Raw genomic sequence first — 15,332 nt, 5'->3', positions numbered from 1 at the left:
CCCACGGCTTGGGCAGCACCAGCCCGCTGGGGTCGGTGAACCTGTGTCTGGTCCCTGGCAGACATGAATCCTGCCTCTGCCAGAAGCTGCCTCCACCCTGGAGCATCCCCCTGGGCCACACAGTGTTTCCAGCCCTAGAGCCTTAACGCTGAAGTTTGGGATGGTACCAATTAGTCCTTGCCCAGGAGCCAGGATGTCCCAGCCTGGGCCCCTGCTTTGTCCTGGCTGCAGCTCTGCCCCCTCTGTGCCCCCAGGCAGGCACCTCTCCCTCCATCAAGGGCACAAGTCAGCCTCCAGGTCTGTAAAGTGGATCACAAAGAGTCAAAAAAATAAAAACAAACCAAACCCAAACAGTTTGATGGGGAGTTTGTCTTGGGCAGGCAAACTGCTGCCCACCTGGGGAGCAGGGCTGGGAGGAGCAGCCCCACTGTGGCTTTGGGCCACAACAACAGGGTGAAACACCCAAGGAGCTGTAGCAAGGCCAGGCAGAACCGGCAGGGGCTCAGGAAGGATCCCAAAACCCTTTCCATCACCTGAAACCCAAGGGGAACTGTGCCTGAGGGGGTCCCTGTGAGCCTCTGCCCGCCTGCCACGTCCCTGCCTGGCTGTGCCCCTCAGGACATGAGCGTAAGGAGAAGACACACACACACTCACACACACACACCACAGACAGAGCAGGGAGGTGTGGCAGAGCCGAGGAGCAGCCGTGCTGTGCGAGGGAAGGTCAGCCACCAGGGTGGGACAGTGAAGCTGGGGGGGTTGCCTGGGAGGGTGACAGAGGAAGATGCTGGCCTTCCCGCCCGGGGCTGTGCTGGGTGCTGCCAGCCCCTGGGGAAGCCCCCAATGAAAGCATCCCCCCATGGGTGAGAGACAGGAGGAGGAAGGAGAGCTGCTGAGGTGGGAAGCAGGGCTGGCCGGAGAAGGTCTTTCGAGCAAAGCTGTCTCCACCGTGGGAAGCCCCCTGGATTAATGTGCTGAGGGAGGCAGTGTGGGAACGTAGGAGGTGGGTGCTCGCTTCTGCAGCAGGGGAAGAAGAGTGAGAAAACACCAGCTACACCAGTAAAAAGAAGCCACATCCCCACCCAACACCCCCACACCAGCCTCTCCCCTGTCCCTCTGACCTGCTGTCCTGCCGGGAAAAGAAGGGACATGACAACCTTTTTGGGAAAGAGTGACAAGGATCCTGTGGATTGGGATGGTTGTTCCTAGCCCTGGCTCCTGTAGAACTTTCCCATCCACCTTTGGAAGCAGCCAGCTGAACCTCCACACTCCCTGCAGGGGTGAGACCCTCAGCTTCCTGCCCCGAGAGGGGAGAATCTCTTCGGACAAGCTGCCTGGGGCTCCCAGGCTGGGATGGTGGAGGTGGCCCCGTGTGCTTTTGGTTGGGAAGGACAGCACTGCACGAGGAGACAGGCAGAGCAGTCCCCAGAGCCCTTAATTTCCCTCCAGCAGGACGAAACTTTGAAGCAAGGTGACCCATCTGTGTGGCCATGTGTGCCCCGGCCAGCCGAGGTGGCAGGCTCCACCCTTCCAGAGGTAGACGGGGCAGGTAGGAATTGCCTTCTTTGGGAAGACATGGTGGGCTGTCCAGCCACTGCTCAGGGAAAAAGTAATTCAAGCTGCAGGGCTGGCAAAGCAGAAGGTTGGGGAAGGGCAGGGAGTGAGGGCATGAGCACCACTGCTGCTGGGCACGTGTCAGGGGTGTCCCAAGAAAGGCATCTCTGGGACCCCGGCCCACTGCCAATGCTCTCCCCTGCCCAGGGGAGGCACTGTCGGGGGGGGGGGGGGGCAGAACCCAACTTATGGGTTTTTTTGTGATGTAAATAGAAATAAATACTTTATAAATATAATCTTAAACTACTGACACCTGATCTAACCCTGCCATCTCTTGCAGAAACATCAATAAACTAGGAAATCCCCGTTACACAAACTACCACTTTCCCTTTGCACAGAGGCAATTCCTACTGCTCTCCCACCTCCGAGCTTTACCACACTCCCACCTCTGTAGATCAAAAGACCAGCTTTCAGCCAAAACTCCCCTCCTCACTCCCTCCTCTCCAACAGGGACCTTTCTGGAGTGTTACAGATGGAGTGACAAGAAGGTCACCCACGGGGGATGGGGGGGGGTGGGCAGAAGATGACATGCGCACGAGAAATTCTGCCCAGGCAGGTCCAGGCTTTTGCAGCTATGAATGGAAGTGAGTTTCCCCTGTGAAGGTGTGAATCGAGACAGATCCTTCCATGGAGCAGACAGCTGGGGCAGCAGATGGTGTGAGAGATCAGATGTTAACATGGGAGTCTTGAAGACAGAATCAGCTATCTTGATCCTGTTGGCAGACGGATGAGGTGGAGGGTGTTTTTCAGGTTAGATTCTCATCTGGGCTGTTCTCCTTCTGGACAGCTTGGATCTGATTCAGAAAAGAAGGGACAAAAGGTGTCAGACACGTGGACAAGTCTGGTGCCCCTGGCTTCAGTATCCTGGCTCTAGGCTGGTGCTTGAATCCAGGCAGAGCTGGAGGGACAGGATTAACATCTCCTTAGCCAGAGCACACAAATTTCTGTGCATTGACTCCTCTTCCCTAGTCCTGCCACTTGAGATGCTCTCAAGAACAGTGAAGGGCCAGCACCCCTGCTGCCAGGCATGGATGTTGCGTTGAAGTCAGCACAACACCTCTGTACCAGCCTGCATCTGGTCCTGGATTGAAGCCCTTTTGCTGGCCAAGAGCCTGTCCAGGCCCAGCTCTGTGCAGGAGGTGCTCCTCACGCCTGGCCTGGGGATGCTGCAGCAGGGAGAGCACTGGGAGCAGGGCAGGAGTCACAGAACTACCGTGCACCTTGAAGATCACCGAGTCCAACCACCCACCTAACACCGACAAGTCCTGAACTAAACCCTATCCCTAATTACTATGTCTATACAACTCTTAAATCCCTCCAGGGATGGTGACTCCACCACTGCCCTGGGCAGCCTGTTCCAGTGCCTGAGAACCCTTTCAGTGCAGAAATTCTTCCTGACATCCAATCTAAACCTCCCCTGGCACAACACGAGGCCATTACCTCTTGTCCCCGACCTCCACCGATGGTTTCCCTGCACCCCTCTCCCCCCAGCTGCCCCCAGTACCTTATAGACCCAGCCAGGAGAGGGTTGAAGGCATAGAGCCAGTCGTGCATGTCCTTGTCACTGCTTGCCTGCAGCAGGATGCCCCGGTGCTCCGTACACACCGCAAACGTGTTTGGGGTCTGCTGGGGGAGAGCTGGGGTTGAGTCCCTTGCCCGAGGGGCTGAGGTGCAGAGCGGGGCTGGATCCCACTGCCCTACCTTGAGCATGGCCTGCTGGTCCTCGCTGTACTCCACCTGGGCCTTGGAGAGGTTGAGTATGGCCCTCTCAACTGCATCCTTGTCCGAGTTGTAGATGTAGACGTAGGGGCGCCGCACCACCACGAAGCGCTTCACCCACCCGTTGGTGTGGGGCTCCAGGAAGTGCAAGTAGCCCTTTTTGGAGACGATGGGGCTGCCGAAGGCACCAAGGTCAGGGTGGGACACAGACCCTGAAGAGGTGCACAGTTCCCCCAGCCCCGAGGTGCTCCCCTGGCTGGCTGCCCCAGACACTCCTACCTGACCCGGATCTCCTGGATGTCAGGCACCAGCAAACGCTGGGGCTCCTTCTCCTCCTCAGGCCGGCAGGCTGGGGACTTCTTCTGCTCTCCTTCTACCACAGGTTCCAGGTCAGGGCTGTCTGCCCTGGAGGAGACCTGGTGGGGCCTGGGGAGGGAAGAGAGGCCAGGGTGTAGGAAGAGTGATGGCTGAGGAAGACTCATCAACCAGGACAGCATCCCAGTGGTACATGTGCCCTGCCCTCACCAGAACCTCCCAGCCACCTTCTTACCTGACCTCCATAGCATTGTAGCATCCTTCCACCAGTGAAGGGCAGGTCGAGGAGGGGGTGAGAGTGGTGACCCCGAGAGCTGGCATGGAGGGGTCTCTCATTAGGGTCACGGACATTTCAGACAGCTGTGGAGGAGCAGAGGTGTGGATGTGAGTCTCTGCCCAAAGCCAGGTCCAGAGGAAGGACCAGGTGTCTGCCCATGTGGGGAGAGCCAAGACCTGGGTCCTCTCCTGCCACAGTCCCAAGAGCCACCAACTCCAGGAACATCAGGGTGAGTGGAGGAAGCAGGGACCCCAGAGCAGAGACCACTCACACCATGGTGCCCACCTGGTCCCTGCCCAGCCAGTACCCCCCAGCCATGTCCCCCCTGCCCCCCAGCCCAGCTGTGCCCAGGGCAGCAGCAGTACCTTGCTCTCGCTGGCACTAATGCAGACGTGGCTGTGGCTGTACTCCCTGTTGAAGGTGTGCGTGAGCAGGCGCAAGCACTGCAGAGAGAGGAGGAGGACGGTGGGGCACGAGGCACCTTCCTCCACCCTCCTCCTCCCACTCCTCTGGGGCTCTCTCCAGCCACAACCCCCTGCTGCCCCTTCCCGGCTTATCCCCCCACAGGCTGGGGATGCTGCAGGATGGTACCTTCACAGCCAGCTCCTTCTGCCTCTCACTTGGGGTCTCGGGGGGAGAGGTGCGGCCCTCGGGGGCCCCGTCGACAGAGAGTGGGGAGGAGACGCAGGAGGTGCTTCGGGACTCGGAGTCCTCACTGGAGCAGGGGAACAGGGTCTCCAGGCCCAGGCGCTGGGTTGTCTCCAGCTTCTCGCGCAGGAGCAGGTAGTGCCTTGTCTTCTCCACCTGGGCGCAGGCAGCCAGGTTCAGGGGTGGCCCCTTCACCCCGCTGGCATCCTTTTGAGGACCATGCTTCCCAGGCCCCATTAACCCCCTCTGCACATGAGCTTCAGGTCTGCTGGGACCTGGCTGGCAGCCAACCCTGCCTCCTCCTGCAGCCAGGAGGACTGAGACACCCAGGGTGGGGAATCCCACAGGCACTGGCAGGGCAAGGGGCTGAGCTCTGAGTTGCACCCTCTCGGCCTGACCCGTTTCCAGCCCAGACTCTTACTTCTTGCAGGAGGCTGAGTTTATCCAGCTCCCACTGGTGGTCGAGGATAAGGCTGTCGCTGCGGGGCCTCCAGCCAGCCAGGTTCTCCTCTCCCCGCACGTAGGCTACAGAGGTGTCCAGCACGCGCCGGCGCCGTCTCTGCATCCCTACAGGGACAGAGGCACAGCTGGGGGGACACAGGCACAGCTGGGGGGACACAGGCACAGCCCCTCCCAGCTTCGCTGTGAACACCTGGGCAGGGCACCAGCACCCACCTGGGCTGCCAGCATCGGCCACGCGGCAGAGGCTGAGCTCATAGACTCCTGTCACGCGGTTGCTGGAAGCAAAGGGAGAGGAGGAGGCATCACTGGCTCTGCCCCATCCCCTGGTGATTATGCCCAGGCTGCTGGGATACCCCAGGTAGGCTCCATGCCCTAGGTGATGGTTCTCCTCCCCCATAAAGGCAGGAGAATCCCCGGTACCTCTCAGAAGCCCGCAGGCTGCCACTGCCAAAGAGGTTGCGGATGGAGCGGGAGGCAGGAAGCTTGGCATCCCGGGAGTAGAAAACCATGCAGAAGTCTTTGGTGATGACAGCAGGCTGCGTGCAGTTCTCCATCTGCAGTGGGGCAGGGTGTCAGGGGGGCTGCAGCTTGACAACACTCTCCCACCCCCAGTGCCCAGCGCTTTCCACTCCCAGGATCCCACAGGGGCCCCGAGCACCAGGTTGAATCCTGCACCCCAACAGCATGAGTGCTGGCTAAGGAAGGGTTCACGCTGGCTGCACCCCAGGAAAATACCAGGCTTTGGTGGCATTATAATGGCCCTGACTAAAGTCCTTGCCTCGATGTAGGCGGAAAGAGTGATGTAGATTTTCTCCCGGTACGGGGTGACCCGGTTGAGCAGCAGCGAGTTGTGCATGGAGCTGTCCCACGCCGCCTCGAACTGGTAGAAGGTCCTGCCGGAAAAAAAAAATAGCAGAGCCGGTAAAACAACCCCCCGGGAGCCCAGGCAAGCAAGCAAGGAGATGCCATCGCTCCCTCCCCACAGCGCTGCCGCAGGCCTGCGAGGACACACGGACATGCACGTGCTGGGGGGACAGATGGGGACAGCCACTCCAGAAGACGCAGGCTCAAGGCAGAAGGGGACAAGGTGTGGCAGGAGGGGGACATGCCGCCCTTGAAACGGCCAATGGACTGGGGTTTTCGGGAGGAGGAACTGCGGGAGGAGTGGGGGCTCAGCTGGGGTGCAGGCAAGGCAGGGCAGGCTGGGAAGGCAAAGGAGGGTAAAGGAGGTGCATGCCACACCCCTGTGCTTGGAGTGAGGGGCTGCCACCCCAAGCACGCCTGGGCCAGGTCCCCACCATCCAGCTTAGGGCATGTAGCACCTTCCAGCCCCGCCGGGAGCAGCTGTCGCCATCTGGGTGACAATGGCCAGAAGGGAAAGGAGGGAGGATGCTCAGCACTCAGGGCGTTGCTGCCAGCCCACCCCTGGGAGAGCAGCCTCCCTGCCAGCCAGGTCCCCTTCGCCAGGGCTGCTCCTGTCTGACAGTCCCAAGCCCCAGCCCCACCACCATTTAGTGGCTGGCTCCCACAGCTCTTGCTCTACACCCTGATCACCAGCCCCATCCATCCCCATTCCCACTGGGCTGCCTCACTCATCCCTTGCTTATTTTCCATGGCTCCCAGGCTGGGAGAAGGAGTGGGGAACACCCAGCCCCACTTGCCTGGTGCTTATGGGGTCCTGCAGAGGATGGCACAGCCATCCAGAGCAAGAGTGGCCACTGCCCTCTTCAAGTCAAGCCACTGAGGGTGGGGGATGCAGGAAGCAGCTCCGGTTTGAGAGCACAGGGGATCCCTGTTTCACACCCTGCACTGTTCCTGGGCTCCTGCCTGGGCCAGCCAGGGGACACCCCCTTCCAGGGGACACCCCCTCCCCAAAGCCACCCAGAGCTGCAGCAGCCCCAGCTGCAGCCTGAACACCCTTAGGAAGCCGTGGCTCAATGAGGATGCTTTAGCACATCCCTAAAGCAGCATCCAGGTGGCTGAGTGGCTCTTTTAATGAGAGCCAGGGTGGCCAAGAGGGACCAGGGGGAGGCTCTCATCTGTGATTGTCCTCGTGTTGGAAGAAGAGGGAGAGCGACGCTTTCAGACGGTGTATAAAATACATGGAACAACCCCGCGTGAGACAGAGCCAAGGCGAAGGATCACTTTGCAGACACAGGTCGCTTGAGAAGAGATTGCTCCCCAGGGAGGAGGAGAAAAGGAGCCTCAGGGGAGGGGGCAGAGAGCAAAAAGCAAAGGGAGGAGGCAAAGGAGAAAGAGAGAAAAGCAGGAGGCACAGACCGAGCGGGTGCACGCAAAATACCTAGTGTCATTTCCGAACGAAATGCTATACGTGGAAGGCGACCCAAGGACAAACATACACAAGTACACACACAGAAAAATGAAAGGTCAGAAAGCATCATCCACTGGGGGTTGCTGCAGGAGCAGGGCCCTGAAGGGACTTGCCCCATGTTGGCACTGCTGGCTGAAGGAGCTCCTGCCTTGCTGGACCCTGATCAGAGCCCAGAAGGAGCTTAGTGAGAGAAGACCGAGGTTTACGTGCTTGGGTAAAAACCTTCTGCCTCCCACCTTCCTCACAGTCCAGCAGCTGGGAAGCAAGCACATGTGTGCTCCCTATCCCCTTAACTCTGCCCTTGCTGCCATCCCAGGGCAAGGAGCTCCCACCCAGCACAGACCTCCATGAAAGTGCCCATCCAGGGGGAACCAGCCAGCCCACTGCCACCCAGACAGCAGGTGATGATTGCTTGGCCTGTCCTCTGGTCCACAGGGAGAGCATCACTGTGTTGAGAGCCCACAGGCAACGCCAGCATGAACCCGTGTGCTCCTGCAGCAAAGGGCTGGATCCATGCTGGATCTGTCCCCTTGCACCCTGGGAACAGCTGGAGGGACAGCTCTCCTCTCAGGCTTCTCCAAGCAGGACCAGATCCTAGCTGCTGTAGGGAGGACAACCTCCCAGGCATAAAGCTACCGAGCCCACCAGGGCTCAGAAGACCCCATTCCCTGTCTCCCAGACACATCTCCCTCTTCTTCCGCTCTGGGGTACAGCGGCAGGGTACCTCCTCTGGGACCTTGCAGTGTTCCCATCCAGAGGCTGTTGGCAGCATCTGGGTCTGGCAACTCTTACCAAGGCATGGCATGCCAGGCTCACCCTGTGGTCCCAGCTGAGCTCCCAGCTGTCCCCAGACAGCTGATGGTTTACACAGGGGCACAACAGCCCGTGCCACACACGGGTGTGTGCACCCACTGTCACACCCGCACCCAGACACACGCTGCCCCTGTGCTGCACCTACACCTGCGGGACCACCGCGCCCAGGGTGGGCAGCACTGCCAGTGCCACCGCCCCACCCGCTGGTGCTGCCATTGTCACCAGGTGCCCAGGCAAGGGCTGAAGACCCCCCTGAAGCCCCCGCCATGGTCTGCATCAGCCCTGTGGCTACTCCAAACGGCACCAGGGGGCCGGGCTGGGGCTGGAGGCGATGGTGGGGGCGGCACGCTCGGTGCCGGGGGCCGGAGAGATGGGAGAGCAGCGAAGTCAAAAAGCAAGAAGAAAACCCAAATCAGGCAAGGGGGACGCAGGCGTGCGAGGGGGAGCAGCAGCCAGCGAGAGCGCGGCCCGAATGAACAGCACAAGTGTCTGAGTGAGCCAGAAGTGCCAGGGCGGGAGGGAAAGGGATGGGATGTGTGGAGGGATGGGGGGCTGGATGTCTAAGTGCTGCCTCCGGTAGGAGTGAGCGTGCCGAGGCGAGGGGGGAGAAAAGAAAGAAGGGTGAGAAGAAAGAAGGGAGGTGGAAAAAAAACCAATGGAAACAAATAATACCTAGGCATATCCGAATCAAGAAACTGCCTGCGAAAACACAAAACAATCACATGGTTAGTGTGGGCTTGGATGGGTGGCAGCAGTGGAGAGAAGCAAGGAGGGACCCTGGGCACTGCCCCCCACGCCTTCTTCCCTGGTTGCTCGATGTAGGGATCAACGGGTGCTGGGGAGGGAGCCGTACTGCTTCCCTGGTCTCCTCCTGAGCGGCTCCGGGGGCCTGTGGGGGCTGGCAGAGGGAGCCAGGGCTCTCGGGGCAATGGAGGCTGCAGGGTGTAAGGCAGCGAAGCAGGAGCAGAAGCAGCCGGGGAGGAGGTGAAGGGGCCCTGGCTCTGCCCGCCCGAAGCAGATCTGCGGGGGCTGGAGGCGGGCTGGGGGGAGGGATTGCGACCTCGGCATCCTGCGGCAAGCTGGCTACCCCTTCCTCCCCCTGCCCGGCCCTGGGCAGGCTCGATGGGATGGATTCGGGACCGATCAGGCGTGCACGCCAGCCCACGGCCCCGATTCGGAGCTGGCCCCGAGGCGCAGACCCTCTGAGCGCGCAGGTGGGGTAGGCTCTGGCAAAACACAAGCCCCCCAACTCCCTGCTTCTCTCCACATGCCAAGCATCCCTCCAGCCTGAGCTGTGTCCCCTTGCTCAGCAGGACCTGCAGGGGGAAGGCAGGAGCAGGAGGCACGTACCCCCTGCCAGGCTATGGCAGAGATGCTGAAGATCCTGTCTAGCTGCACCTGGGACCAGCTGGCCAGATCAGGAGGTGACATCAAATAGCACAGCCTCAGGAGCCCGTGGGTGCCACAGCCACCCAGCTCCCAGCAAAAACCACCACAGCTCTGCCAGGCCAAGCCCTCATCACCTCACCATCCCTGCCTATCCTTGCTCTGTTGTCCCCATGACTGTGCCAAAGTCTCCTGGCGACACTCGCACGCATACCTGTCCCTGTGATTTGTCTCTGCCCCGGTACTGCATGCCTGTGCCCACGAGCTGGCCAGCAGCACTGCAGGGTGGCACCTCCTATCCACTGCCATCAACCCTCCTGAAAACACCCTGCCTTGGGACAGGCCACACTGGGGCAGTGGTGACCCCAAAAGAAATGAGGGGAAAAGCAGTCCCTGCTACCCACTGGGATGTTTCTACACCAGCAACCACCACACCCACAGCCCAGGAGTGGTCCCACTGCTCCTGGAGCTGTCAGCCACCATCCCCATCTTGTCACAGCTGCCCACACACACACATCCTTTCCAGGGACCCCCCGCCAGTTCCCCAAGTTTTGCCAGCAGCCCTGATGCAGAGGAGAGCTCTCACCCACCACCACACAATCCAGGCAGGGAGACCTCAGAGATAAAGATCCTCTGGCCAGGCTGCTCCCACACCCCTGCCAGATCCATGGTGGGGACACAGCCTGCTGGGATGAGCCTGAAGGGGCAGGCATCATCAAAGTCACCTGGCAGTGACAGGGGGTGACTTTCCTGCATCAACCCCACACAAACAGGGACCAGCCACAAGCACCAAGTGGCCCTTCCAGTGAGTTTGATGGGACACAGAACAAATAGCCCTTCAGGCAGGTCCCCTTCAGCCACAAGCTCAGTACATCCTCCTGGCACCAGCACCAACTGGTTTTCTGCACCAGGTGGTCACAACCACCACTGGAGAGCAGGACCCCCACCCAAATTCCCTGTATTATCAAAGCCTGGCAAGGAGAGGCCTCGAGGAAGAGGAAGGGGGCTGGCAGCCCTGAACCCCAAGACCCTCAGCAGCTCCAGAAAAGCCCCAAGACAGCAAAGAGCTGGCAGGACCCTGCAGAGGGGCTGAGAACCCCTCCAAGGGAAAGAGGGGCTCCCCATTCTCCCCTCAAGCCCCTCATCACAGCAGGGGAAGAGCAAGTGAAGCAGCGGCACGCACCGGTCATCCTGGGAGGGGTGGATGTACCCAGCAGAGAGGATGTTCAGGGACAGGATGTTGGGGTCGATGAGAGACTCATCTGCTTCTGGGGTGTTCCGGATCCGACCTGCAAGCACAGGAACGCTGCTCAGGCAACAGGAGGTGGCCCTACCAGGGTCTCTGTCAGGGGCAAGGGCATGGCTGCATCCCCCAGCAGTGCTCCCATCACAGGCAAGCAGCCACCCAGTGGTTGGCCACTCAGGACTGGTGGTCCTGGTCCAGCTCCTGGACATGGTGGTCAGAACAGAGGTGTCCTGCCCATGTGGCATCCTGGTGTCACCCACCAGGCAGCTGCCACTTTGCTATTGCAGGGCGGGAGGGGAGATGAGGTATAAAGCCCCGTGGGGGAATGTGGGCAAGGAACAACCCGAGAAGATGTTTGGGAGCTTGGTGGGCTGGGGGTTGCTCACAGCACACCCAACCTGGCTTGGCTTACCCACAACCAGCTCCCGCACTTCCTTCCAGCGGATGAGGCTGCCCGTTTCATGCACCAAGGTGACAGTGATTCTCCTCTGGATGCCCTGAGACCCATGAAGCCAGAAAGAAGGGGCAGTGGTTAACACAGCTCCTGGCAGGAGCCAGAGCTGCGACAGCATCTGGGGAGGGATTACCTGGTGGAGGAGGAAGGTCCCATGGCATGGCATGCCTCCACGGTGGTCCACAACAGCGGGGATATAGCTGGAAGAGAGGATCATGGCATGACAGAGAGCCCTGTCAGCCTGCCTGGAGGTGCTGAACACCAGGCAAATCACTGCACTGCCTCCCTCTCCTTCCTCCTCCCTTTTCCAGCAGGACTTACTCGCCGTTGGCCTCCAGCTCACAGATCTCAAAGAAGACCATCAGGTCGTACTTGCACTGGCACGGGCCGGCGCTGGGCCGAGTCATGGTGCTCAGCTTGGTGGCAGGCACTGTGGTGGGTCAGAAAGACAGCTTGAAAGGTGAGCTTGCTGCTGACTTTTGGAATGAGGCCCGTGACAGCATGCAGGGTAAGGGCAGAGCAGGCAGGGGCCGCAGGGAGACACACAGAGGAGGCAGCAGGGAGGACACAGAGGGGGACAGCCCCATCCTGGGGACCTTGCTGACCACTGGCAAGCCTTCTCCCATGCCCAATGCAGAGCAGCAAGTGGGAGGAAGCAGCCAGCCTCACCCACCCCCAAAAGACACAACCTGAGCCCTCAGCCCTGGCATGGACACATCCCAAACCAGGCAGCACTGCTCCAGGGACCACTTGGAGACAGCTGCTCAGGAACAGCCCCTCCAGGATGGCTAGAAGGAGGCTGCCCTGGTGCTGCTGAGAGGACCACAGAACAAACCACAGTGCTCAGCCAAACCCTGACAGTTCAGGGTCTGGCAGACAGAGCACAGCAGCTGCCCCACTGCCCCTGTGGGATGGGAGGGCTGAGTGGTCATCTGAGCCATCCAGGGTGGGCAACCTCCTCCCTGCCACTCTGCCAGAGGTGAGATGAAGGCTCTGCATCAGCCAGGGGCTGTGGGAATGGATGCCAAGGGCTTTTGGGTGCTCTGGCCTGCAGTACATTGAGTGGTGCTCCTGGGGTCCTAACTGGTCCCCCTGGGGAAGGGAACTGTGCACTCAGCATGGGGACCACGGGGGAGGCAGAGGAGCAGGAGGCCAGGTCCCCTACCTGGTTTGGAGAGTGGCATCACACGGGGGAAGTGGCGCCGGGATGGCCTCAGGGGGCTGTGGAATGAACTGGCTGGGTTAAAGCATCCAGAGGGACACCCACACCCAACCAACCCCACCTACACCCCCAGGCCACCCCTCCTGCCACCCTCTCCCCTCCTTTCTCTAGGTGCACAAGGTGCCCCTGTGGCACCCAGTGGCTGGGGATGGCCCAGGGTGCACCCACCTCAGGACATCCTTGCAGAGGGGTGGGAAAGGGTGCTGCTGGTAGTGCCCAAACACTTCAAATACAATTGGCTGGCTCTTGATGTATTCAATGAAGGACTTGGTCACCTCCACAGCAATCTAGAAGAGAAAGAGCCATTGACAGTGCAGTTTTGCTGGGAAAGGGATTCAGGCAGCATCAGCACTGGGGAGGTGGGAGGGTGCAAGCCTGACTGATCCCCTGCATCCTTCATCCATCCTCTTCCCCTCAACCCAGGGATGCTCTCCCCACCAAGACCACTGCTATGAAATCCCAGCCTTTCCAGGGGGAGGGCAGCAGCTTTTGGTCTTCCCCCCTGGTTGTCTAAGTTTGGATTAGCTGTGTGTCTGTGATGGGCTAGGAAGGCCAGGAGGAAGCTGTTCCCCTGGGGAGAAGATCCAGCCAACAGGGCCCCACAGAGACCCCAGCAGCTGCAGGGGTGAGGGAGTGTGGGCAGAAGAGGGGTTACGTACATTTTGGACATGGTAGAAACCAAGGGGTGGCCCCCGTCCCGTGTTCTTCAAGGGCTCTGTTGAAAAGGCCTCATCATGGCGATGGATGAAGCTGTGGAGGGAAGGAAGGTGACTTGGGGGCTGTGGGATGGAGACATGCTGGAGCAGGGAGGGGAGAGAAGGCAGGGGCCAGGAGAAAAGCCTGCTCCCCCCACAGCTGCTGCCAGCAACTTGGGCTGGGACAAGACATCCTGAAGCTCATTAAAGTTGCCAGCAACCAGCCAAGGACACGGGCTCACCCTGCAGCCTTTTGTTTTGCCCCCCTCCCCAACTATCCATGAAGGGCTCAGAGGTGGTGTGGCTGGGTCTCCCCGGTGTTCGCTCCCAGATACGAGAATGATGTGAGATGTGGGGCTTGGTGGGCACCAGGGGCTCACTTGAACTGGCAGAAGATATCTGCATATTCCGCAGAGATGCTGGAGGCTTGCAGGACTGTCACACGGAAAGTGAAGATGCTGCCCAGCTTCAGGTGGTCCAGAGCAGTCTCTAGTGGCCCATCTGGTGAAGTCTTCTCTGGGCTGTCCAGGAGAAGGTCCTCTTGAGTCACTGTGGGGAGGGGAGGGTCCTCAGCAAGGTATGGGGTTCATCCCCATCAGTGTCTTGCCAGCAGCCTCATACCAGGGCAGGCACAGAAGGCTGGGTGCCAGGGTGAGGGGCTGCTCCCCAACCACTTGCCAGCACCCTCTCACCTGCACAGGTATTGTTGTTGACTTCATCAGCAGAGGGACCCGTGTCGCTGGCCTGCCCCTGGCCCTCCACGATGCGCAGCTCCTCCTGGGAGGTCCCTGAGCGTGACATCCCCACAGCTGGGCACGACTCCGACTGGAACTGCACCAGGAGTGGGGCTCAGGGATGCTGGTGATCACTGAGGTGGTCCTGCTTGTGTGGGACCCCCAGCTCCCACCCCACAGCATCCCCCCTGGGATATGGGCAAGAGCAGGTGCCCCAGTGGTGGGTGCCGGGCAGACTGGGAGCACAGTCCTTTCAGTGTGATGCTTGCATCCCTGAGGAGCCTGGTGGTCCCATGGGGGAGCACCAGCATGGCAGGAAGGCAGGTAGGTGTCTCTAGTCCCCGGGCACCCACCAAGAGCTGCCTGCCACCATACCTTCTCAAAGTACTGGTCATCAAAGGAGATCTTGGCCATCCCTGACTGCCGCACGCCAGAGCCGTAGTCAGGGGCTTCCTCATCCGCTGGAGAAGGGATGGGGGTGAGCTGGGGTTGCGGGGGGGGTGGGGGGATAGGGGGGTTGCCAGGGGACACAAGGGGCACATTTTAGAGGGGTTCTCCTCCTACCTGAGATGGCCTGGACAGCCACGCGCAGGAAGCCCTTCACTTCGCCCTTCTCGCTGACGATGGCCACGCGGTGGACCAGGGGCACGGGGTACAGGAGGTTGCTCAGGTAGACGAAGGCCCTGCCAGAGGGGGGGTGGGAGGGGGGGGGTGGATGGGGAAGGACACACAACACGGGGGGGACAGAGGTCACTGCTCCCACCCGTGGGTCCCCAGGCGCAGGTGGCGCGGCCAGGATCCCAGGTCACCGCTCAGGTCGCGACCGCGGCGCTGCAAAGCAAAACTAAAAGAGAAGGCAGCCAAGGCCAGCCGGGAGGGCAGGGAGCAGGACACAGGCAGCACCACGGAGCAGATGGGACTTGCATTACCTCTCCAGCTGTCACCTCCGTGGTGGGCGGGGAGGGGAGGGGGGCTGCGCTGGTGCCACCGTGAAGCTGGGAGGGAAGAGGACCTGGTCTCTGCGGTGGAGAGCCGGAGGACTAGGGCAGGAGATGCTGCAACATGACTCGGGTGAGGGGGTCGGGTGGCTGAGGAGTCACCGTGGGGGAGGCAGGGGCAAGGCAGGAGGGAAGGGAGGGTGACAAGGGAGGTAGAGGCCAGCAGGACTGAAGGAGGGGAGAGAAGGTCCTGGCTGGAGGCCAGAAGCCTCCAGAGATGAACCTGCTGAAGGCAGCCTGGCCCCAGCTCTACCCACCAGCTGCTGGTGGCTGCAGGAAGCCTTTGCCCCAGCTGGCCGGGGGGCTGCAGGTGCAGCTGGTGGCATCAGCAGCCTGTGTCTCCTCCATCCCATCCCTTTTCATGTGTGGCTTTGGGGGTCCCGGGCCACTCGCCAGCATGTGACAGGGACTGCACTG

The 15,332-nt window shown here is 60.6% G+C and overlaps 1 protein-coding gene across 28 annotated transcripts in view; it reads right to left on the bottom strand.

The window, feature by feature from the left end:
* Window positions 1-2,005: 2,005 nt before the first annotated feature.
* The window catches only part of KIF1A (kinesin family member 1A), a 37,375-nt gene continuing 24,048 nt past the window's right edge, over window positions 2,006-15,332 (bottom strand). For 9 of the 28 annotated variants that reach the window (XM_051626202.1, XM_051626201.1, XM_051626204.1 and 6 more), the window contains 24 exons: window positions 14,482-14,600; window positions 14,293-14,378; window positions 13,876-14,014; window positions 13,564-13,732; window positions 13,148-13,238; window positions 12,657-12,775; window positions 12,432-12,487; window positions 11,588-11,696; window positions 11,400-11,466; window positions 11,225-11,309; window positions 10,750-10,855; window positions 8,853-8,879; window positions 7,338-7,361; window positions 5,814-5,928; window positions 5,456-5,589; window positions 5,249-5,310; window positions 4,995-5,140; window positions 4,517-4,729; window positions 4,291-4,368; window positions 3,884-4,008; window positions 3,613-3,759; window positions 3,316-3,508; window positions 3,119-3,237; window positions 2,006-2,408 (listed from right to left, as the gene is read on the bottom strand). In XM_051626202.1, the coding sequence (XP_051482162.1) occupies window positions 2,366-2,408; window positions 3,119-3,237; window positions 3,316-3,508; window positions 3,613-3,759; window positions 3,884-4,008; window positions 4,291-4,368; window positions 4,517-4,729; window positions 4,995-5,140; window positions 5,249-5,310; window positions 5,456-5,589; window positions 5,814-5,928; window positions 7,338-7,361; window positions 8,853-8,879; window positions 10,750-10,855; window positions 11,225-11,309; window positions 11,400-11,466; window positions 11,588-11,696; window positions 12,432-12,487; window positions 12,657-12,775; window positions 13,148-13,238; window positions 13,564-13,732; window positions 13,876-14,014; window positions 14,293-14,378; window positions 14,482-14,600 (2,572 nt within the window). In that variant the 3' untranslated portion in view covers window positions 2,006-2,365. The remainder of the gene's footprint in view (window positions 2,409-3,118; window positions 3,238-3,315; window positions 3,509-3,612; window positions 3,760-3,883; window positions 4,009-4,290; window positions 4,369-4,516; window positions 4,730-4,994; window positions 5,141-5,248; window positions 5,311-5,455; window positions 5,590-5,813; window positions 5,929-7,337; window positions 7,362-8,852; window positions 8,880-10,749; window positions 10,856-11,224; window positions 11,310-11,399; window positions 11,467-11,587; window positions 11,697-12,431; window positions 12,488-12,656; window positions 12,776-13,147; window positions 13,239-13,563; window positions 13,733-13,875; window positions 14,015-14,292; window positions 14,379-14,481; window positions 14,601-15,332) is intronic. The other 19 variants (XM_051626203.1, XM_051626211.1, XM_051626214.1 and 16 more) reach the window with 3 other exon arrangements.

This window comes from Apus apus, chromosome 8 (genome assembly GCF_020740795.1).
Source record: "Apus apus isolate bApuApu2 chromosome 8, bApuApu2.pri.cur, whole genome shotgun sequence".
In the NCBI taxonomy this organism is placed as follows: Eukaryota; Metazoa; Chordata; class Aves; order Apodiformes; family Apodidae; genus Apus; species Apus apus.
Note: the sequence above shows the minus strand (reverse complement) of the source record. Positions and strands in the feature narration are given on the sequence as shown.